The 24,925-nt window shown below is 44.9% G+C and overlaps 1 protein-coding gene across 3 annotated transcripts in view; it reads right to left on the bottom strand.

Moving 5' to 3' along the window:
• The window catches only part of PRKCE (protein kinase C epsilon), a 485,512-nt gene extending 460,925 nt beyond the window's left edge, over positions 1 to 24,587 (bottom strand). The window contains exon 1 of one of the 3 annotated variants that reach the window (XM_077915271.1): positions 23,894 to 24,587. In XM_077915271.1, coding sequence (XP_077771397.1) covers positions 23,894 to 24,241 — 348 coding nt within the window. In that variant the 5' untranslated portion in view covers positions 24,242 to 24,587. The remainder of the gene's footprint in view (positions 1 to 23,893) is intronic. The other 2 variants (XM_077915273.1, XM_077915272.1) reach the window with 2 other exon arrangements.
• Positions 24,588 to 24,925: the final 338 nt, after the last annotated feature.

Below are 24,925 nucleotides of genomic sequence, written 5' to 3'. Positions count from 1 at the left end.
ACATGCATTTTTGATTTGGCAATAACTGTTGCAAAACATTTGCAATCTACGGGATACAACAGCATGGTAGACATTTTAAAATCTGACCCCTCACTAATGTTACCAAAATTGGACAACACGCCAATAACAAACACCAAAATAAATTCTAAAATCTTTACTTCGGTTTCTTTTAATTTAGAAAAAAGATATTTTAAGAACATTTTGTACCACATAATTCAAAAGAAGTGTATTGTATATTCTGGGCCCATCTGAACAGAGGTGGAATATTAAAACTTTTTTTAAAAGAGACCAAATTTCAATATGAAGTATTCACATATACATACAACCCAAGAAAACCAAAAAGAAATAGGTGAAGGAGCCAGGTGGGTAGAAATTCCCTTGATAGAACAAAGACACAAAATTTTCCCCCAGATCAGTGGATGAACTGTTTGGTTGATTAGGTCCTAAAAGATTTCTCAGACTCATAAAAAAATAAGTTTGAGATTTACATTGTAGGGTCAGTAAAAAGGGCAGAAAAAGTCATTAATATGCTCATCTCAGTTCCCACTACCTCTTCAGAGTTTCTATCACTTTAATTCACCTTTCAATTATCCTCATCACTCCCTACCTTATACAGGCCTATTTATTCTGAAAGGAAATTTCCCAAAGCTGTCTAAGTGGTCAAAGACCCCAGCACCTATAAAGACACTCCCTCCTCTGAATCGCCCATCTCAGTGAATAGCTCCCAAAGCCACCTCACTGCTCAAAACCAGAAGCCTAGGTTTCACCCTACATCCTGGTCATCCTCACTCCCCACTTCAATTCACCAGCAGCCCTACCTTCTGTGATCAGCCCTGCAGATTTCCCTCTTCAGGCCACCAGCATCTCTAATTGGCTCATCACAACAGGTCCTTAGTTTTTTCTCCTTTTATTTTTTATTTTATTTAATTTTTAAAAAAAATTTTTTATTGGAGTTCAATTTGCCAACATTTAGCATAACACCCAGTGCTCATCCCGCCAAATGCCCCCCTCAGTGCCCATCACCCAGTCACCCCAACCCCCCACCCACCTCCCCTTCCACTACCCCTTGTTCATTTCCCAGCGTTAGGTGTCTCTCATGTTTTGTCACCCTCACTGATATTTTCACTCATTTTCTCTCCTTTCCCTTTATTCCCTTTCACTAATTTTTATATTCCCCAAATGAATGAGACCATATAATATTTGTCCTTCTCCGACTGACTTATTTCACTCAGCATAATACCCTCCAGGTCCATCCATGTCGATGCAAATGGTGGGTATTTGTCATTCCTAATGGCTGAGTAATATTCCATTGTATACATAGACCACATCTTCTTTATCCATTCATCTTTCAATGGACACCGAGGCTCCTTCCACAGTTTGGCTACTGTGAGGTCCCTAATTTTTTAATCTCTCTCTGGTCTATTCTCCAGGAAGATAAAATTCAAATCTGATCAGGCTATATCTCAGCTTGACCATTGTTTACTGGCTCCCCTGTTACCCTCGGAATAGAGCCCAAACTCACAAACTGCACTTAGAGTAGTCTCTTGTGATTCTAGGATTAAATCTTAAGGAAGGGAGAGGGAGGGAGGGAGGGAGGGAAGGAAGGAAGGAAGGAAGGGAGGGAGGGAGGGAGGGAGGGATGGAGGGAGGGAGGAAAGAAGGAAGGAAGTCAACTGACAAAATAAATCTCACCCTTCCCCATGCTTCCAAGTCACCTCCACTTACCACCACTTCATAATGACACCACAGTATACTGTTTTCAGTTTCCCATTTCAGATCTCTGCTTCAATGTCACCACTCAAAAGACTCCCCCAACCCCACACATCTAGTTTATCACCCCTCTCAAATGCCCCCATGGCACACATCTCAGCGATTTTTATACTACATGCTACTTGCCTCTTTGCTTATCTGCCCCCCTTTTGAGTGGAAGCCCTCTGAGGTCAGGGTCCATATCTGTCATGTTCCTAGTTATATCCCGAGGGTCTAGCTTGATGCCTGGACATGCCAGAGGCTCCCTAATGATTTGTTGAATGACTGCATCAATAATCTAGAAAATAGGGAAAAAAAGGAATGGATGGAGATGCTTGACACCTCCCTCCTTGGATAGGCAGTGGTGACTGACAACAGAAGGAAGGGCACGTGCTGCCTTGACTCACCCCTCCTCAGAACCTGAAGTGAGCTCTTCACAACCCTTTTCTGTGCCACCACCTTTCATCAAGCAGAACAATGTGTGTGTCCTACAAAAAGTGCAACAGGCCGTGGTATTTGCACCCACCGGCACCATTTCCTGGCTTTCCTTTGGTGTGTGGGTCAGAACTGATTCCAGACAGAACCCTCCTTCTCTCTGCCCACACTCCAGTCTTGAACTTGGTATCCCCTTGATGTGAAAGTACGGTCCTCGTTGACGTCATTCTGAACTGCATGTGTTAAGCGAGAAAAAGGCCCTGTATCGTTTAAGGAATCATTAAAATGTCTTCAGTGGTTTTGTTGTACTTGTTTTGGTTTTTAAAAATCTCCTTCCCAGCAAAACTTCCATCACTATAAGGCCTGCCTTGTGAGGCAAACAATGATCAAACACAAGCTGCTGGCCCAACCTGCACAGGTGAGCTATGACGCTGTCAACAGGGTTGTGCATCCAACAGAGGATCAGGGGCGGGAGGGGCATCCAGAGACGGGAGATGATTCTGGTAATGACCTTCTCGAGTGAAGCCAGCTTGGGGCTCCTTGAAGCTCCCGAGGCCCCAGAGAGCTCCCCGCGTTGGTAGTAAATAACGTCTCAAAGAAAAATAGCAATTGGCATCCATCAACCACAATGATTCCAGAGCCAAGGCAGGACACCAGTGTGGACAGGCCGAAGCTTCTCGTGTGAGAGCCCGGTGTGGACGCAGAGCCCCGCAGGCAAAGCAGCACAATGCTGAAATACGTTCCCATCCAGGAGCAGAATCTGCCCCCTTCCCAGCCCCCACCCCATTCCTGCCAGCTGGATGAAGCCTGCTGGAAGGTGGTGGCCTCCCACTCGGGCCCCTCTGTGGGCTGCAAGCCAGCTCCCTGAAGACCCCTAGGAATTCTGAGTGCTGTGCACTACCAAGCAGAGGCCCGGCGCTTCTTGCCTGACCTTTGGCCCAGCCCCTCCCTCTCCCCCCACCTCCACCTAAGATGAAGCAAGATAAGGAGCCCACTAGACCAGCATGCTGAAAGGAGCCAGAGAGGAGGGAAATAAAGGGGTGACCGAAGCAGGAAATGCACCACTGCATTTCCCCAAACCACATGAACCTTAAAACTCGTCAGACCGGTTTAAAATTAGCCAATACCCAGAAGAATTTATTAAATGCAACTGTTATGATTCATTTAGATTCACTCCAATTCCGAAATGAGAGATGACAGTGCAAAGACTGGATTTATTTTCCCCAATCCAGTCACAGTGCCACCCCCACCGCGCCTGAGTAAAAGATGGGATAAAGGCCTGAAAGCAAAGACTTAAATAAACCAGCTCCGTGCTCATCCGCTGTAGGAAAAGAGCTAAAAAGAGTTGAAAGCTTGGACTAAGATGGTGAGGGGCTCCCTGGGTCTCCCTGGTCGGAGGAAACATTTTCTGGAAACAAGACAGCTTCATGTGTCTACAGAGTGCTTTTTCATGCTGGTCCTATTTTGTTTTCCAACATACCACCTTCTGGACTATTTCCTTTGTTTGTAATTTATGATGAAGTTCAGTCTTCAGAATCTGTCTGCTTGCTCCTTTGGTTAGCCAGCCTCAGAAACTCCCACTTCATCCCTTCTTCTCCTTCTCCAACATTTAACCAGCATCCAACTGGAATCAGGGCCATGCAAACCCTGGGGGAATTCTTTGCCCTGTTGGGTCAAATATCAATTAAGATATTGGATCTACAAGAAACATAATCCAAACACAAAAATCTTGGTACAAAAAGTAACCCCTTTTCCCATCCACTTCCCAAACCGTTCAACCACCTGCTCGAGTGATGCCAGGTGAGTCCTCAGGTTCATCAGGTTGAGGCCCAGAACACTCAAACTCAATCAAGGGCACCAGAAGAGGAGTTTCTATAGACTTGCTGATGTCTCCCCACCCCCCTCTACTCCCTCAGGCAGTGGCTCCCTCTTTTCAGGAAGCAATCTCTCTTTTCCATTCAACTTTCCATAAAGAAGCTGGAGTTTTATTTTTCCTTGGCTTCCAATCTGTGCTTTGGACAGTCCCATAAAATTCCTCAGTAATTTATGGCCTGTTTTTCCTTTCAAGTGGAAAAGCACTAATCCCTCACAGAGGGGAAAGACAAGTGTTTCCAATGGGAGGTAGTCTAGAAAATATGTCCATTCGGCATAGGTGAGTTGGGTCCTGCCCCACTGTTGAAGGCTTACATGATGACCCAGGCCCTTGACATAGAGCATGGTCTCAGTAACAGCCTCAGTCCAAGTGAGTGCCTGGTTTTGAAAGATTCCTCCTGACAAAAAACTTATCTTCACCTGTCACTGACATCTGAATATTCCAAAAGCACAGATGTCACCCAGATGTCATTCTCTACAGCGCTCTTCTAAAATGTCAACCTGGATAACTCATTATTATGTGTCTATATCCCAGTGTAAATGAGTCTATCAGCAAAAGGAACCCAGGAACCTTGACTCTGCCCCAGGCTAGGACGGGCTCTCAAGAGCATGAAAAGGTAAAATCGACCTTTGTCTCCTTCCTTCCTTCACAATTTTTTTTTTTTTTTTTTTTTTTTTTTTGCTACAAGTCAGCCCCGGTGATCATACTCAGACCTTTGAAAGTAGCTTTTTCACCATCTTTTCTAATAAACACAAGGGAATGAAAGAGTAAAATATGCCTTCACAATAGAGTTGATTGGTAGCAACAACCAAGTATCATAATGTCTGAGGACAAGGAGCTAGAGTTAACTTGCACTTGGATAATATTCAGCCTGGCTTGATTCAGGAAAGAAGAGTAATCATGGGCTTCTGGCCTCAGTCCCTGTAATTCTATATGAAGTATCTCGAAACCATAACATTAGCTTTGCTACTGCTTTATAAATATCATTAGCTAAAGACAGAACAAGGATAAGCTACTAGAATATCCTTTAGAAAATCTTGGTAATGAGGACTCTTTTGTACCCCTATTTTCATATAAAAACACTTGTCCAACCTCAGCTTTTCACCCCAAAACAGTATTGCATGATCAAAGGAGCTCAGGAACACTACTCAATCAACTGTCATCTTGGATTTTAATGGAAATTAGCATATTTAAGGCTCTGAGAAGTCCTGCAATAAATGTTTAGCTTTATTTAATCTATTGTTTCCCAAATCTATTTGATTATGGCATTGTTTATCTTTTAAGATTTTTATTTATTTATTTGAGAGGGGGAGAAGCAGAGGAAGAGGGAAAGAAATTCTCAAGCAGACTCCCCACTGAGAATGAAGCTCCCATGAGGGGCTCAATCTCACAATCCTGAGATCATGATCTGAGCTGAAATCAAGAGTCACAGTTTTTACTATCCTTTTAACAGGTAAAGACCAACTCCTAAGAGACAGGTGAATGGCTGTTTCAACCAAAGAGCCAAGTTTCAACTTTTGTCAGCTCAAAGGGTGGGCTAATAAAGTGTTCCAACTTCAGTCAACACTTGAAGAGCAAATTGAAAACGTAAATAAATCAGTCTTACTTACTGAAAGTTCAAGACACACGGTATTGGCCTTAACCTGTAACCAATAAACTGGATGAGATGGATGGTGGTAGGTGATATAGTATGGCAGATAGATGATGGCTGGGCCCAGTGTGGTAGAGTTAGCTCCACAAGCACCTTACTAGGAATCAGGAAGCCTGTTTGCTCATATTTTGTGTGTCTCTACTGCATTTTTTTACTTTGACCAAATCCCTTACATTCTGAGCTCTCATATTTTTCCATCTATGAGAATTTAATGAATCTCTGCTACTAGGTATTGGTTTTTACATTCTTTCAATTGGAGGGAATATATTCCACAGAACTTTCTGCCACTTGATCATCCCTAAGAGGAGAAGAGAGAGAGAGAAAAGGAAAAGGAAGGAAAGATGATGGTAGGAAAGAATTTTGATTCAGTTGAATGCCTTTTGAATAGAGCTTAAATGTATAAATACATTATTGAAGGTAATGGTATTGATATCAATACATTCTGGTCATGCCCTGGGGCTCCTGGACTCACTGTGTTTGGGAAACTATACATCTGTGCACTTGCGGTAAAATAGCCCCATCTTAGAAACCAAGAAACCCAAGTGCTCCTTCATCTGCCCCAGCTGCCAATTCATCCTTTAACTTCCCTGGGTCTTGCTGCCCTAAGATGTCAAATTAAGAGGGAAAACCTGTATTTACTACCACACAGGTATGACAGGAGAGTCAAAAGAACAAATACAGATTTTTGAATAAATATATTAACATAAGGGGTGAAGTTAAAACACTATCTTCCAAACATGCCACATTCCTGATCAAAAAGTGCAAAACTGCCCTGTGCCGAAGTGTCAACCAGCATAGCAGAAACCCACCACAAAGCACCGGGCATCAGCAGAGCTTTCCAACCTGGAGTTTCTGACGGTTCAACCCAACACCCCTGAGGCGCCACTATCTGATCCTGAATGCCAGGGGCTTCAGGAGATGAGGGGCTCCTGGAGAACATAAAGTATTTCAACTCACCAGGTCAGGTCTGCACCGTATGTTGTTATGGATTTGTTCACTGAGGAATAGTCAGGCAGGTTTTTCAGAGCCAGTCTATCCTACCCATTCTTCAAAAGCCACCTCCTGCACAAAGCCCATATCTATCTTCCTCTGGACAATCATAACACATCTACCTTTATGGGATTGTTTGGGTGAACAAATTGGAAGCTTACTGGTAGCAGGGAACCCTGTCTTCTTTACTTTCATCTCCCCATCTTACTGGTACTAAAGAGCAGTTAAATTAAAACAGCTGTTCGAGGCCAATGCTTCTCAAAGTTTTGTTTTTTTTTTTTAATTTTTACTGAGACCCACAGTAAGTATTAAGATCATATAAATAAAACTGAAACGGAAGTTTTATAAAGCCATATTTAGCCTCCCTGCATGCAATGCCTTCTGACAATTTCGATACTGTTCTACTTTACTTACATACTGAAAACTGCTGTTTGAGATCCACTTAATGGATTTCATGACCTCAATTGATGGGTCCTGACCCATAATTCGAAAAACGACTCAAGATGTGCCCTTATTCCCTTTTCTTCCCCAAAAAGGAAAAAAAAAGGGATCCTCCACAAGAAAGAGATAACAGTTTTAAAAGTTCTTAACCAATTTAAATTTGGAAAGTGTCAAATGATGCTCACGTGCCTAAAATCCAATTCCCATTAGAGGAGGCACATGGCAGCCTTCACTGTGTGTAGGCGTCACTACACTTCCACCAATAGGTTAGGACAGGATCCACTTCCCTCTCTAAAACTGATGTGATCACTGTTTTCAAGTGGGCATTTCTCCTTTTTATATTCCTGAGTGTAGACAGAAGACCTCTTCTTCAGAGCCCCTCTGCGTCCTAGCACAGCCCCAGGCACAGAGCGGGGAGGTAGTCAGGACAGCAGTCGGGAGCACACATCTAATGAGGACACACACATGTGACCCCAGTGAAGGGTGCCCCATCCGGGCTCTGAAGCCTCTCTGGACACAGGCAAGGGCATTCAAACACATGCCTGATGGGTCTCATTTACTCTCCAGGGACTCAGGATGCACTCACAGTCTACAAAACTGCTGTACATCCCACCCACAAGAGGACAACCACATGACCATTTTTCTGCTTGCTTCTGAATCACTGTCTTATCTATCTTCCTCCCTTTTCCCCTTAAAATAGTTGGCTTCACGGTTGTCTGTGCACAGTCATATGATAAGCAGTGATAAAGAAAGAACTTATAAAGAGCCAAGAAGGAGTAAGGCAGCAAAGTGAAAGAGATGTGTTCTCTTGCGCAGGCTGGAGGAGAGGGGGCTCCTAGGACTCCAATTTCCTAGAAACAAAGCCCACAGATCAGTTTTAAATCTTGAGCCCTGACAATGTGAAAGAGCGAGGCACACCAGCTGAGAAACCCAAATGCTCTTCAGCGTTATCAGGTACTTGGGGAGATAAGACTTGAGTTCTATTCTAGTCCCTACCAGGAGACACGGCGATCCCCAGTTTTCTCATCTGCAAACTTTGGATGAAAATGCCATGCCCCTCCCCAAATCTGAAAGTGATTCATCATTACTACTTACATGTGTGTCATATGTTTGATTATGCAGAGGTATATTAAATGAGTCTTGCAACCCAGTGAGGTAGGCAGAGCCAGTATGACTATTGGCATTTTACGGTTGCGGGAACTCAAGTTCAGAGAGGTTAAATTTCTTCCCCGAGGTCACACAGCTCATTAGCGTGGAGCTGAATTAATAAAGAATAAATAAGCACACTGTGAATGCAGCCTTTGTGAATGTATACTGGCCTATTAAGGCTTGAAAGCAGGCAGCAAATGCAAACTGAGCAAACCGTAGTGATTCCCTATGTAACTCCTTCCAATCAGAACTACCAGCTTTCCAAGTCATGCCCCTCAGATGGAGAGCAACCCTCAACCCCAAGCGACCCCCAGTACAGAACCAAATCAAATACACTCTCACAACATGATAAGACCAAACCAGATAATCTATAATTTATTTTTTACCACAGAATTCTAATAATAATAATAATAATAATAATAACAGCTAACATATTGTGTGCATTTATCATGTGATAAACACTTTCCTAAGCATTCCAAATGACACAATTAGGAGATACTGCTGATTTTGTTTTATAGAGGATGAAATGAAGGCTCAGAGAGGCTACACAACTTGTCAAAAGGATGCACAGCAGGTTCAGTGGTGCCGCCACAATTAGAACCTGGCCCTCTAGTGCAAAGCCTTCACATTTAACCATGATGCCACCTGCTTCAATATGCAGGAACTGATGCTGCGTCTTTTTCACCTTTTCTTACAAGTCAAATATATATACATACTCTTGACCTTTCAACAACATAAGTTTCAGTGGTGCAGGTCCACTTATGAGCAGATTTTTTTGGATAAATACAGTATTATAAATGTATTTCCTCTTCCCTATGATTTTCTTCATAACATTTTCCTTTCCCTAGCTTTATTGTAAGAATATGGTATATAATATATACATATAACATAAAGATATGTGTTAATCTATTGTTGATGTTATCAGCAAAGCTTCTAGTCAACAACAGGCAATTAGGAGTTCAGTTTTTGGTAGTGAAAAGTTATACCTGGATTTTCAACTGGACAGGGGTCAGTGCCCCCAACCCCTCACATTGTCCACGGGTCAACTGTAGTGATGGGGAAATTGTGTGTGCGAATTAGGGGGTATATGGGAACTCTCTGTGCTTTCTGCTCAATTTTTTATAAATCCAAAACTAATCTAAAAAAGCAAAGTTTATTGAATTTTATAAACAATGCTGAAAGGAAGGTAGAAGATAAAAGTCCACCCCACATGTCAGTACCCTCCCTTGCCTTTTCCTATTTAAAAATAACATAGAGATGTTTAGGTGTTTTTTGTTTTTTGTTTTTTTTTTTTTGAGAGAGAGACAGAGACAGACAGAGAGACAGAGAGACAGAACTCGCATGAGCAGAGGGAGACAGAGAGAGAATCCCAAACACCCAGCATGGGGCCCAACACAGGGTTCGATCTCAGGACCACTTGAGCTGAAATCAAGAGTCAGAGGCTTAACTGACCAAGCCCTCAGGTGCCCCATGTGTGATTTTCTTTAAATAATACATTCTTCTCTGTCATGGAAGGAAGGAAGAACACTCCAGAGCAAATATCTACTGAACACCTACTATTTAGTTACTATTATAATTTAATGTGAACATTTATTTAACCAATCAAGCATCTATTATGTGCAAGGCAATATGCCAAGTGTTAGTACAAACTGGCATGAGTTCTTCCTCCCTGGGAACTTTTCTGCCTCTGTAAGAGAACAGACAGAGAGTATCTGACCATCAACATGAGACATCAATCATTTTAAATGGAGGGCATAAATGGTAAATGTCACCAGGATCCCAAGGGCCAAAAGAGCTGCAGTCTGGAGAGTTCTAGGAAAGAGGCCCAAGAAGGAGGGAGACTAGGATAAGTGGTTCTAGTATTCCAGGAATATGGACATGTGAGGATTGGAGCACCTAGAAAAACTGGAGACAGACGAGAGAAATAAGCCCCCGGGGAGGAGGTTCCCAGCATGAAGGACCCAGGATCCACTTGGCCGAAAAATGGGGAGGAGGGGGGATGCAAGCCACACAGGGTACTGAATGTCTGCTGGGGTGATAAGGCTAGACTCTATCCTCTGAGTAACTGGGGGTGGGGGAGACAACTGGTTCTGAGCACCCTGAAAGGGTATTTAGTGCCATTGCACAACTCTTACATAAATCTCCTGGATTCCAGAGAACCAGGCTAATAAAGATATGAAAATGAACCCTAAAGCTATCATCATGAATTAATACTCAGGCCCCTGAAACTTAAGAGAGCTATTTTTCCCAAAATGAAAAATATATATAATTTTAAAACAGCTAGGTGGTCGTAGCCGGGGACTTGCACTTCCTGTGAACTGAGCTCTCAGATCCAATGTGGGAAAAAAGAGAAGCTGTGGGATTCTGACAAACATAACAGGCCAGTGGGGTGGACTGGACTTTAAGTGTTCAAGCAGGAGCCGCCCCCCCCCCGCCCCCACCGATTCTAGGGGTTCTTGTAAGGGGTCGTTCATCAGAAAAACATGTTCCCTACTTCTGGCTCATTCTGGAATTATTTTAACAAGGGCCTAATGCTTCCATTTTAAAGTGACTTCAAATTTCCCTCCCCTGCCTTCAGTGGGACAAAGAGATGGCAAACACATCCTCTCCTGGACACGTTTTGTTATTGGGGTTAGAGGACACAGAAACCCAGCTTTAGCAAACAAAAAGACAGGATGCCCAGTTAATTCTGAATTCCAGACAATGAATACATTGTTAGTGTAAGTCTATAAGTGTAAGTATGTCCCATGTAATATTTAGTACATACCTATAGCAGAAAAGGTATCTGTTGTTTATCTGAAGTTTAACTTTAACTGGACATCCTATACTTCATCTGGCAACCCTGGGCTCTGGGCACCTAACACAAATAGGGCAGAGTCCTAGGGAGCAAAGGATACAGAGAAGCTTGGGTGCCAAAAACAAATTTTTTTACCTACTTCTTTTTTTAAAAGGTTTTATTTATTTATGAGAGACACAGAGAGAGGCAGAGGGAGAAGCAGGCTTCCCACAGGGAGCTTGATATGGGACTCGATCCCAGGACCAGGGATCACACCCCGAGCCAAAGGCAGAGGCTCAACCACTGAACCACCCAGGCCTCCCTTTACCCACTTCAATAAATGAAGGTCTAGAGAAGCACACCATTCATTGCTCATCAAAAGGGCACAGAATTAATATTTACAAGCTCAAGAACCTTCACCTGTCACATGGACCTCATTCAATCCTGCCGGCAACCCCACAACCCAAGAAGGATGACTATTATTAACCCTTTTCAGAAACAAGGAAAACAAAAGTTTGAGGAGGTTAAGTGAACTTTCACAAAGTCACAAAGTTACCAAATAGAAGAACCAGACCCTCTGCTCTTGGGTGAATTCTGAAGAAAGTTTTGAAGGAAGAAAAGGACTCAGATGATTGAAGAGAACAGGCAGTTTCTGAGAACAGATCCTTCAGGAAGGACGAATGAGCTCTCTGCTACATGTAGTTCTGCGACTTCAGTGTCGAGTATCTAGAATGAAATCTGAGCTTAAAAAGCAAGGGTCCTAACAGAAAATTAACAAAGGAATTTATGATTCCTTACAAGCATACAGTAATCTTTTCAAACGGCTGGCTACCCTTCAACTCGTGTTACTCCCAAGCAATTCTGCTGTCCTGGTCAAAAGCCAAGTCCAGCCCTCTCAGTGGTGTACCTCTGTGCGCTATCAACATTCAGGCCAGGACGACAGGGCAGTGAGCACTCCCCGTTAGACGCTGGGCTCACAGAACAGACACATGGTGGGGAGATGAAATCAGACGCTTTGGCCCAGAGAAATGGGACGTACACCTGGGCCACAGCAAAGGGGACTGTGAAAAATCCTCGATCCTCAGGTTACCACGGTAGGGCCACAAGCTAATGCAGGTGAGGTTCAGGTTGAAATGCGACACTGAATCTGCTTTTTAAAAATTCCAGAGGGAGCAATGTATCAGGTAGGTCCATACATCCAGACCAAAGCCAGCCCCAGAGCAGGTAATCCATGTTCCCCACGCTTCCCACTCCAGGGGCCACCCAAGAAGGGCCAAGTGTGAAGGTTCTAGCTCTGCACACCTCGGACCTGACAAGCCCTGAATTCCTATTGCTAGCTCATTTCAGAGAGAAGGGAGGTAGGCACCGGAAAAAGTTTCACTTTAAACTCCTTGGATGGCCATTAGTGAATGAAATCTTCTGACAAAAGCACAATTCCACCTATATCAAATTAAAAAAATACTAAATGTAGACAGTTACCAATAATAAATTACCATTTACTGAGAAGTTGCTAAAAGCTGGGCTCTTTTTCATGTTTCATCCGTCATCATAATAACTCTACAAGAAAGCTATAATTCCCATTTTACAGATGAGGGGAGTGGCATAGATTGGTTAAAGAATTTCCCTAACATCATGCAGCCACAACTGAAAAAATTAGAATTCAACCCAGGACTGACTTTAAAGCCCACATTACTTTTTAAGCTCCATGAATTTAGATGAGCCACCACTCAGTGACATGAAGGATGCTACAAAGCTAGTCTTCATCCTACCAGGCCTATCAAGAAATAAATGAAGAAAATTAGCTGAAATACAGCATGGGAAATTGAGGCTAGCCCTTAGGATAGATTCCCTTGATAACCAAGAGTTCAATAGATCTTAGTGATTCTGCTCAACACCTTGCCCCAAGCAAAATTCCTAGAACATAAAAAGTGTTTATTATATGTTTGTTGAATGGCTGGCTGGCTAGATGGATGGATAGATTAATGAATGAATATCCATTCTATCCACTGTTCCCTTTCTTTGGATAACTTATTGTTTTGTTGTGTGTGTGTGTGTGTGTGTGTGTGTGTTTTAAAGAAGCAATTATTTTTAGACTGCATTCCTGCTTTAATCTCACTGGTTTTCTGACTGCCCTCATCACCCAAAATGCCAAAAACTGCTTGCCCAACATTTTTTATGCTCTTCTTCCAATTTAGAGGGGCTCCTTTCCCTGTCTATTCAGATTCCATATTCTACAAGGCCTGGCTCAAAATTTTATGAGGAAGCTTTTGCCAACTAGTAGAATCCACATTAATCTTCCTCTCCAGTGAATTCCCACAGTTCTTCAACTTCACTGTTTCATAAAAGGGTGTTAATCTCAAATCCCCAAATGGCCCACTTGAGAAAGGTCCTTTCCTTCTTTTTTCTAATTATAATGTTTTTCAAAATATATCCACAAAACACTAGTTCTATGGTGCTAATAATTTTTCACAAATAACAGCATTCTATGATGACTCAGTTTGGGGAACGTGTGATTACACACACAGAGGTGTACAAATCCCTTTGCTATAGGCCATCTTGGAGTCTTTAATAGACTAATGTGCATTTGACTCTGCAACATTTCCCAACCTTTTTGATCACAGCAACCTGAGAATATTAGAAGACTCCCACTCTTTGAAAGATAGTCTGGCAAATACTGGTCAATTACATGTTCCATCCTCAGTGGCTGATTGAGGATTCTCTCAGTGGCCCAAAATGGTTTAGATAATCATCCATCTAAAAGGTAGGGAGATGGATTCATAGGCCCTGAGTTCCAGAAATTCTGCTTGCTTGTTTTTACAATATCCTTTGAGTGGCTCAAAGATTTGGACAGAGGGCTCCGTTAAAAAAATAAATGTGGGACGCCTGGGTGGCTCAGTGGTTGAGCATCGGCCTTCAGCCTAAGACCTGATCCTGGGGATCCAGGATCGAGTCCCACGTCGGGCTCCCTGCATGGAGCCTGCTTCTCTCTCTGCCTGTCTCTGCCTCTCCCTCTCTCTCTCTCTCTCATGAATAAATAAAATCTTAAAAATAAATAAATAAACGAAGGGGTGCCAGGGTGGCTCAGTTGGTTAAGTGTTGGACTCTTGATTTCGGCTCAGGTCATGATCTCAGGGTCGTAAGATCAAGCCCCATGGAGATCAACACTGGGAATTCCCTGGAGAATTCACCTCATGTCCACACCCACTGTACAGGAGCCTGTGTAAGATTCTCTCTCACCCTTTCCCTCTGCCCCTCACCCCTCTAAACAAACAAGTAAATAATAAATGTCTTTTTGTGGGCCTTGAACACTAGGTAAGGAAGCAAGCTATCAGAAATGGTTTTGTGATTTTGATCACAGTAATAAAGAAAGATAAGGAGGGAAAAAAGTAGAAGCTGACAGTTTTTCAGAGATACAAGACTCAGCTTCATGAAAAACAATAAAGATAAAATATCATCAAGTGCTAGGTCGAGCAACGTCAAGGCCCAAAATGCAGACAGCCAAGTCAGTCAGAGTCATTGTTAACAGAGGCCTTACATAAGGGTGTCTAGATCTATGCTACCTCCTGCTTTCACACATGTCAAATCTAAGGTCCAACACCACTGATTAACAGGAGAGGTAATTGACCCCCTAGTCAATAAATTTCCTCGGGGGTGGGGAGGAAGTATTAGGCAATCCAACTCTAAAGAGGTGAAGTCTAGGTGTTCTCAGGCTCAGAAAGCCTTGTGATGAGCTCTCCTTCTTAATTAATTTATACACCAGAATATTTATGTAACTTATTGATTAGTATTGTGTCTCCTACCAGACTATACCATGAGTACAGCTCCTGGCATGGCACCTGGCATATAAGGTATTCAATGAATATTTGCTAAATGGATGAAAGGATGGCTGGGGCAATGAATTAACAAACCACTTTGTCCACTGGTTAGAATTTTTGAGTTCTGCCATCTTTCTTTTCAGTACTGTACTGGATGGTGAACTTCTACAAAGAGTAGAATCTAAGTCTGATTAAAGAGTGCTGCCTATGTGACCTTTTACAAGACAGACCCCAAAGGCAGCCTTTTATTCAACCAACAGAGGAGTGATTGGCTACATGTACTTCCCGAGTAGCTCATACTCTACTTAGTGAGCCCCTGGGAGGAAGACACTTCTCACAAGATGCTCACATCTGGCTGGGGCAAGATAACTGGCATTAAGAGATACTATAATCTGAAAACAGAAAAATCTACTCAAGAAGGACATAAGCAAAATCAAAGTCTATGTGTTTCCTCAATAATAAAAACAGATTCACCTGCCATGATTTTCCTAAATCCTTCTTGAACCTGATAATATTCTTAATCTGATCTACCTCTTGGGGTCATTGGCTCAATGAGTTTACTCTTTGCTGACAAATACAGATGACTTTTTCACTAGCTTAAAAATCTACCTCTCTGAGATTTCAAGGTGAAGTAGAGGGGACGACAGGGAGGGGGTGGGGCAGGGGAGGTTCTCATTTCTGTGCTTGGATTCTGTAAGAGACTGCCTCTCCTCTTTCTTCCAGGCATGATATTATGGGGCTCAATCATCTTCCTCTGGAGTTTCCATTCTGTTTCATGGCAGGCAAGCTGAAGTGACAACAGTGTGCTTGGTCCCCTCTGAAATCCCGGCACAGTACAGACTTTTGGCCACTTCACATGGTTTCTGCCAGAAAACTAGATTCCAAACAGGTGCGATCCTGCTGATTAGCATTATAATAGATTGTAATTACTTAACCAGCACATATATACCCGGAGGAACTTGGAGAGAAATATAATGTTTTGCCAAGTGTAGCTTTTATTTATGTAAAATACTGCGGGCCTGCTCTGGAGTTCTTTTAGTCTAAGTGAAAGCCCTGGAAGCTTTGTCTAAATATGCTTCAATGAGCTCCAGCTCTGGAGTTCGGGCACTGGAATTTAAAATTTCATTTCTTGTTGCTGTCAATTACAGAGGGTTTTGTATCTAAAGACCTTATGAGAATTTAAACTTGATTTTAAACTCTACAAAGGAAGGACAAGTGGGCCTTTTTCTTCTCCCTTTCCCAAAGGACCTTGCACAGACCCTGGGCATCCAGAGCATTTACAGTTCCTACCCTTAGAAACCTCAGACTTCATGCCCGTCACCCAGCTGACGGTCATTAAGGAGGGCACATGATGAGATGAGCACTGGGTATTATACTATATGTTGGCAAACTGAACTTAAATTAAAAAAAAAAAAAAGAAACCTTAGGCTTGCTTCTTCAGCTTAATGCAAATTGCCTCGTGGAAATAATAGGCGTTACCCCATATGCACATTTTCAAGGAATCCTACAGATCTTTGTAAAATAAAATATCCTATTCTTCTGCCTTTTCCTCACTTCTTTCAACTGTACAGAAAGACTTTCTAGGGGATTCCTTCAACTGCTTACCATACTTATCTTCCCAGCTAGAATTCATACTCCTTGGAGGCAGGAATGATACTGCACACAACTTTAGTCTTAACCACAGTAGGTGCTAAGGGAACACACACTTGTTTACTTAAATTCATTCACTCATTCAACAAGGAACCAGGAACTGTCTGGGGTACCAAGTGAACAAACACCTGTGTGTTTATAGAAACTCTGTTTTGGTGCTAGAGATAATAAAGATAAATAAGAAAAATATAGAAGATATAGATAAGAGCTAAAGAGTAAAACTAAAGCAGGAAAGGAGTATATAAAGGATCAAGGAGAAGGGTGAAATTTTAAATAGGATGACCAGAAAGAGCCTTACTGAGAATGTAATATTTGAGAACTTGAACCATGAGGGTGCCTAGGAAAGGAACATTCCGGAAAGATGGAACAGCCAGTGCAAAGACTGAGGGAGGAATACAGTAAATACATTGAAGGGTGGCAAGGGGGTCAATAAGGCTGGGGAAGGAGTGCAGGGGAAGAGTAGCTGGAGATGTAGGGTCAGCGAGGTCATAACAGGAGCCTGACCATGGTGGTTATGTAGATTGTAAGGACATGGGTTTCTACCAAGAAGATGTGTGAACTGAGTGACATACACTGGTGAAGCTGGGGCAGCAGGAAACCAGAGAGGAGGCTGTTGAAATAATCCAGGTATGAGATGATAAGATCTTGGACCAGAGTGATATCAGCAGAGATATGCAAAGATGATCAGATCTGGAATATATTTTGAAGATAACAGATGCTGCTGTGGGACTGGATATGGGGGTGTGAGAACGACAGGCATCAAGAATGGCTTCTCACAGTTTCTGGCCTGGGCAACCAGAAGGATGCATTTGCCATGTCTTGAGACGGGGAAGACAATGAGAGGCTTCAACTGGAAGGGAGGGACATCAGATTACAGTTTTTGATATAACAGAGTTTGAGATGCCCTTGCACAAATGACAATGACTAGAAGTCAGTCACATATATGAGTTCTGAAGCTATACCCATATGGGTTGGAACTAGGAATTTGGAGGCAACAGCATTTGAGAATGTATTTAAATCCATGAAACTAGATGAAACTGGTACAGTAAAACCAAAACAGCAGCTCCCAAATGTCCCTATTTTCAATTGGTCATATGCTTCAATAAATAATTAACCTTTGACTACAGTGGCCACACAATTCCTAGACTTTTCAAAACAATCTCATTTCAAGTGGATTCTAATATTTTCAAAAAGGCAATTGTTAAATGTAACTAAATTAACTTTATTTTTAGACTACGTGAGACTTTTCATATAAATACATTCATAAATCAAAGAGAAAAATATCGCTGGACCATATGTTCTGATTTAAGATTCTCAAACTATGAATCCACACCTATAACTCTTCAAATATTAATAAAATTGTTAAAATATACAGTAGCCTGGCCCTTTGCTAAGAACTTTACATAGATTCCCTTATTTCTCACAACAACTGGAAGAGGTTGTCATATGATTATAAGAACTATTACATTCCCATTTTACAGATGAAGAAACAGGCATAAAGAGCCTAAGTCACATGCCTCAAGAGTGGTAGATGCATCCTACAGTTAGAACCCACAGATCTGAGGGGGTGGGCAGTGAAGAGGTAGGGACCTGAGGGTCTCAATTAATCACTCAATCTGCTGCTGGTCAAAGACACAGAGAAGGAGAAACAGGACAGAGCAACAAGGTCTGACTGCCCAGGAGACCGAAGGCCCTTTGACTACAGAGCCCCAGTGCCAAGTGGCTTTCCATGATAGCACTGGGGCAAGAACTAACCCCCAAGGTAGTTGTTAAATAACCAATCACATACCAAGGGGAGTTATATTTAATTAGACGATAAGTATTACAGGACTCTGTAGGGGGTTAAGTGTAGAGAGATCCTGGAACCTCAGCTGCTGGTGGACAAATTCAAAGGGTAGGTGCATGCAAAGGGACCTCTGACCATTCCCAGTCCTTCCATATCCCTTTCTAGACCCTACCTTGCTCCATTTAAATGATAATAAAAGTTTTCAGGGATCTTCTAAGATTTCCCTATACAGAAGTCCTGATATAGAGATAGGCCTTCAGGCAGCATATATCAACGTGTACCCTAGCCCCGCTCAGGGTGAGACTCAGTAGGGGCCTCAGCAATGCCCATGGGCTCCGCCCAGAGCATCAGTATCTGGACTAACAGAGCTTGGCTTTGGCCGTGTAACAATCTCCCCCAAGGGATTCTGGGGCCAACAATGAATACCAGTCCCTGAACCTTACCTGTTAACAGTGCAGGCCGATCTCACAGGGTCAGCAGGATGGGATAATTTCGAGAAACCTTTTCAGTGAGGCTCTCTGGGAAATCGGAAACAGAAACACTAGCATGCCATTCCTGGCCAAGTGACACTACCCAACGGAAAAGAAACATTTTGGAGATGATTTAAAACTGGCTTCTTTGGGTCCTGTATAATAACCAAATCTAGAAAGACTCTCTTCAGGGCCAGTCCCATGGTAGGTTTAGAGGACACAAAAATAACTGGAGAGACTAAACATTCACTGAGTTCTTGCTGAGGGCAGGCATTGGTCTGTGCGTTTTCCATGTAGTAGTAACCTTTCATCTCCCCCAAAACCCTTTTTGTTAGAGGTAGATACGTTTACCATCACTCATTCCTTACAGAGGAAGAAACAGAAACACGGGTCAAATAGCTCTCTAAAGATCACAATGGTTGGTGGCAGATGCAGGAATCAAACCCAAGGGGTTGGAGCACCTGGGTGGCTCAGTGGTTGAGCGTCTGCCTTCAGCTCAGGGTGTGATCCCGGGGTCCTGGGATCAAGTCCCACATCAGACTCCTCACAGGGATCCTGCTTCTCCCTCTGCCTCTGTCTCTGTCTCTGTGTCTCTCATGAATAGATAAATTAAATATTTTTTTAAAAATTAAAAAAAAAAAAAAACCCAAGGAGTTTGGCTTCAGAGCTCTGCCCTTAAGCACTGGGCTGACCCATGTCTCAGAGAATGACAGTCATTACCACTGCATTATGAGTGGCTCCTCTACAAGATCAAGCATGGGAGTGACACAAACCAAAAGATGGCTTTGGGGTAGTGTTACAGGGGAGAGCAGAGCTCAGTATATACACTAGTGAGGTGACCACACAGCCAACTCCAGACTGAGCGGGAGCAGCCAGCTGTCGCGTGCTTGCTCCACGTACCCTCTCTGCCATCCTCCACGTTCCCACCATCTGTCCTAAGCGCAAAGCAGCTCCATCCAGTGTACACGGGGCCTCTGCCTCTAATAAGTCCCAATACGTCTCATTTACCCCACTATGCTTATAAATCTGGTTTAAGGAATTACAAAGGTCTACTGTAAAATTTCAGGCCATCTCTGCGTACGAAGTCTTGATACATTAATGACCCAGAGCCCTCCCCGGCCCACAAGTTCTATTCTACTCCTGTTTCTCCAAGCATGGTCCAATTCTCTCCGGGACCGCGTGTTACAAATAAGGATTCCTAGCGCCTGTCCTAAACTCCAGAATGAAAAGCTCTGAAGGTGGCAGGCAGATCTATATTTTTAGCACCCTCCCCTAGTGATTCTGATGCACACTCAAGTCAGAGCAGCATTATATATCTCATTGCTGGAAAATGAGCGGCAGCAAGAGTGTTTAATGGCATTCGGCTTTTAGTACAAGCCAGATCTTTCCGTCTCTCTGTAATGAGCTTTCTCTAAAACAACCCCCTTTGTCATCACAACTGATACGTCTCTCATTATCTGGAGAATAATTATCTCAGCCTGGCTATTAAACATTCTAGAATCCACCTGAGTTTTCTAAACTTTCTCGTTCTCCTGTGTTTCCCAGGTGTGGCCCCCATAAAGGCTGATGAGTTTAAGAGGCACCTGAGATGAAAGTCCTTCCTTTTTATGTTAAAAGGCTATTTGTTTATTTTAATGTGAAGGAAGAAATGTTGTAACTACAGCATCCCAACTGATGCTTTCATGAATACTGGGGCTTAAGTGGCAAATAAGAGAATCAATGTTTAAAAATTGTAAGTACATAATAGCACAGATGGTACTCAGATAAAAGTCTTAAATTTGGGAAATTTCATCCTAGCCTGGTCCTTGCTGATGGGGAACCCCAGTTTCAACCATGCTTCTTTATCTCCCCAAGCCTCACCACAGGCATCCCCTGCCTTTATTCCAGGGGTGTCTGTTTGTGTCCACAGAAAGCTGTCTCCTCTTAGAAGTACCTCTTTTTTTTTTTTTAAGATTGTATTTATTTACTGATGAGAGACACAGAGAGGGAGGCAGAAACATAGGCAGAGGGAGAAGCAGTCTCCCCGTGGGGAGCCCGATGTGGGACTCGATCCCAGGACCCCGGGATCACAACCTGAGCCAAAGGCAGACACTCAACCATTGAGCCACCCAGGCATCCCTGCAAATATCTCTTTAAATGTTACCCACCATCTCATGCCCAATTTATGCCTCTTTCCAGGAACGCTCCAGTTTCTTCCAGCCCTTTTTGAATTCATGTAACATCCTTATGGTCCCACTCATTTAGAGCCTAACTGCTACTTGAGTGTCTACATGTATCTATTTAGTGGCACTTCCCTAATGAAATGGAAGGCCCCTGAGAGTCACCCAATCTCTTTTACCTCTGGGCTGCCTAGAGTGCTAAACTTCCCTGCTTGGGTCTGAGCACGAAACAGGAACTGGGTGAGTACCCGTGAATTCATGGGGCAGTTGAATGAAACGGTCCGCATCAATGAGAGAAGCAGCTGCTCCAGGCCCTCTGCATCTCCTTACTTCAGGCCAGATTTCTTAGCCACACCCGAGAAAGGGTATCTCTTCACCCCTGCCAGGTAAAAAGCACAGAGCCCCTGAGCCTGGGAAATGCTGCCCAAAGGTAAGATTCTGTGGGTGTCCCCTCAGTGACAGGAATGGGAAAGGTGATTTCTGTCAGCCCAAGTGAACCTGTCCATTTCCAAGGGCCAGTCACCTCTGCGGATGCATCGCCACCCCCATCCCCAATTCCCCTGCCCCCTACCTCCACCCCCACCTCCATCCCCCAGCATCTTTTAGTGAAACCAACACTAGGTGAGCAAATAGAACCAGCTCCACTACTCAATTCATCTTGTGACTTTGGCCTCTTTGTAGTTCCAAGTTGTTCTTTTTTGTTTTGTTTTGTTTTGTTTAAATCTAATACCTGCTGTACCTAATTCACACTTGCTATGAGACAAAAGAGAAATGATTTTGAAAGCACTTTAAATTACTGTGTACAATGAAAACCTCAGGGACACAGCACATGAATCTGCAGGGAACAGACTGGGAGGGCCAGGGGGGCCCAGTTCTCATCCCCCTGGCAAGCCATGGGCAATAGGAGGTGTGGGCTCTACTTCCAGTCCCCTCATGCTTGCATGTGACCTTGGGTACCCACTTGGCTTCTCTGACACTCAATGTCCTTGTCTCTAAAACATGCCTCTGCACTAGGTGATCCAGGCTAGGGCCAAGTCCAACATGAATCTAAGCACCTTAGAGAATAATGACAAGGCAAGGCCGGTGCCCACAGCATGCTTCACTCCAAGTGCTCAAAAGTGGGGATGGCGCCCTAATGCATGCAGGGTCTGGGCAGGCCCCAGCAAAGCATCACCAGAGACACATAGACACCTCTCCCTCCAACCAAGATACGTTCTGTGGCTAGAGCCACCTTACTGTTCATCCCATCTGCTCTCTCTGCCCCACTCTATCTTCCTCATCTGCATACGTGGTAAAGGCCCCGTGGTCTCTCTACTATACCCGTGTTTTTTTTCTGTCCTCTTCCTGTTCTAAAACAACTTAAAAACCACAATTTTTAGTGTTAAGGTCTGGCCCTGAAACTGGTCATCCCTTAAGCTCCCCCTCAGAGAGGCACTACTTTTCCTGAGTCAAAGAGCCTATATATGGAAAGGAAATGAGGAGTGAGTGGGAACTCCAGTGGTGGGGGGCCAGTAGAAGGAAGGGGCATCGATGAATGGAATGGGGTGCAATGGCACTGTGTTCTTTGGAATTCCATAATTCTGCTCCCCAAAGTGTAAGCCACAAATCTCCCAGGGCTGTACTCGGTATGGTTAGTTGAGGCTTCCCTGTAAGCCCCGTAACCATGGTTTTGGGGCAGACTACATCACAGTGTGAGCATAACGAGAGGAGACTTTTTCCTATTTTTGTCTAAAACTCCATTTCCTTTTACAAAATATGTAAGGTGACATGCCAACGTGGTTCATACACGACCTCTGACCCTAGGACAATCATGAAGTGGTCTGTTTTCAATAATTATAAGGGGATTCCTCTATGTTTCTCCATGAGGACCAGATACCTCTTTTCATGTAGAGCGAAGAAACCTGAAAACATATGTACCCAGGGCCACACCTGCTCTTGTTGGAAACACGTAGCAAATCAGAAAACACCGAAATCCATTTCCTAATTTAACACCTTCCTTTCAAAAAGAGCTAAAAGAAGGGTGGTTCTCCCTGCTTCTTTGGGTGCCAAGGTTTAGCGCCTTTGGTTTACAGTACTTGGACAAGGAAGGCCCATTCCCAAGTCCCTAATATTTTGACAGTGTCATCAATTAAGTCAATGTCAGACTTAGCGGTAGTATCTCATTGCACAGTATCCTGAAAATCAAAACAGGGAAATCGAATAACTTGAAGAAGGATTCAAGGCACCGACCGACTTCCAGTTTCTTGCAAGCAGCACCATTTTTAAAACACAACACTCATTCTGGATGCATGGGCGATGCATGGGGGCAAAACCAGCTTGGCTTATGTTGCTGGGACCCTGCAGGAGGGATCCTAGAGAGGAACACGTTTTACTCCCCGTATGTCAGAAGATGAGCTAACCACCGTGCAACAGAATCGACGAAGCAAGCTAGCTTCCTCCCGGAGGGAAAAATAAAGCAGCTCCCTCGCTCCGCTGCTGCGCAGGACAAAGCCAGGACGTGCAAGGAGCCTTCAGTCCAGGGCTCCACGTGCCTCTCCAAGGACGGAGGAACCCACCCACACACAATCACACACGCAGCCAGCCCACCACGCGCCTGCGGAAGGCGCCGGCTCCTCCGCCAACCTTGGGCACCAGGGCCGGGGGCTCTCGCAGCTTGCAAGCTCCCGGGAGCGCCCATTGTCTGAAGGGGGCTAGAGGGCCTTACTCTCTCTGCAAGTCTGGTCTCCGTGGCTCCAGTGCCTACTTCTCAACTACGACGAAATGGAGTATGCTTCCCCAAGGCAGCTGAGACACATCACACACACACACACACACACACACACACACGCACGCACACACACAGCCCAGATGGCAAGAAGTCTCGGCGCCCCGTGACCAGTGCCAAGGCCGTGGGCGCATCCCCGCGGCCCCCCGAGCTGGGCTCCTGGCCCGGGAGGCGCCCGGACTCACCCAGTCCTCGAAGTGCCGGCTCCCGTTCTGCAGCAGCTCCTCGAACTGGATGGTGCAGTTGGCCACGAAGTCGTCGTAGCCGATGGGGGCATCGTGGAAGACGGCCAGCTCGATCTTGCGCCCGTTGCACACATCGGTGACGAACTCGTCGTGCCAGGCCGGGCTGTTGGTCTTCTGCTTGGTGGCCGTCTGGCCGATGCGCGAGTCGTCCACGTTGAGGGCGATGTAGGGGTCGAGGAGGAAAGTCTGCGGCCGGGGTCCCACCGCATGGCGCAGCGACCAGGCTGTGGGCTTCAAGCTCACGGCCTCGCAGATTTTGATCTTAAGGAGGCCATTGAACACTACCATGGTCGGGGCGGGCAGCGGGGGCCGGGGTCCCTCCGTCCGCCCCGAGGGCAGGAGTGAAGAGCCGACGCCCCGGCGCTCGCAGGGTCCCCTGCGCCCCACCCCGCTCTCCCCCTACACCTGGGAGCGCTGCGCCCGGGCGCGGGCGGTCCTCGGCGGGAGCATGTATTTCCTCGCCGGGTTCCTAACGGAAAGCAGGGAGGGGGGGAGAGCCGGGGGACGTCCGCGTGCGGAGCGAGCCTCTCCCCCCCGCCCCCCGCAGCGCCTCCCGGAGGGGACCGAGCTGCCGGCCGCGCTGCGCGCCGCGGGGGCTGTGGCGCCGCCTCGCTGGCTCCCGGCTCGGGCTGCGGGGACGCGGGCGCCGCGCCCGGCGCTCACCTACCTTTCCGAAACATAATCCCCGGGAAATTTCGACTCCGGGAGGGGGAGGGGGGCGTGGGACGGGGCGGGGACGAGAGCCGGGGGCGCAGATTTCAACCCGGATCCTCTTCGCACACCCAGCGCCTGCCTCTGGCCGCGCGGGGCGGGGGGTGGGTCGAGGGATGTTCAGTCTATCCGGAGGGATGCATGTCGAGAGGAAATGGTCCTCCTCGGAGCCAGTTTTTTTTTTTTAAGAATCCACAAGCCGCACGGCCGGCGCGGCCGCCTCCTCCGGGGCGAGGCGAGGCGAGGCGAGGCGAGGCGAGG

This window comes from Canis aureus, chromosome 11, assembly GCF_053574225.1.
Source record: "Canis aureus isolate CA01 chromosome 11, VMU_Caureus_v.1.0, whole genome shotgun sequence".
NCBI classification, from domain to species: domain Eukaryota; kingdom Metazoa; phylum Chordata; class Mammalia; order Carnivora; family Canidae; genus Canis; species Canis aureus.
The sequence above is the reverse complement of the archived record's forward strand: the minus strand, read 5'-3'. Positions and strand labels throughout refer to the sequence as shown.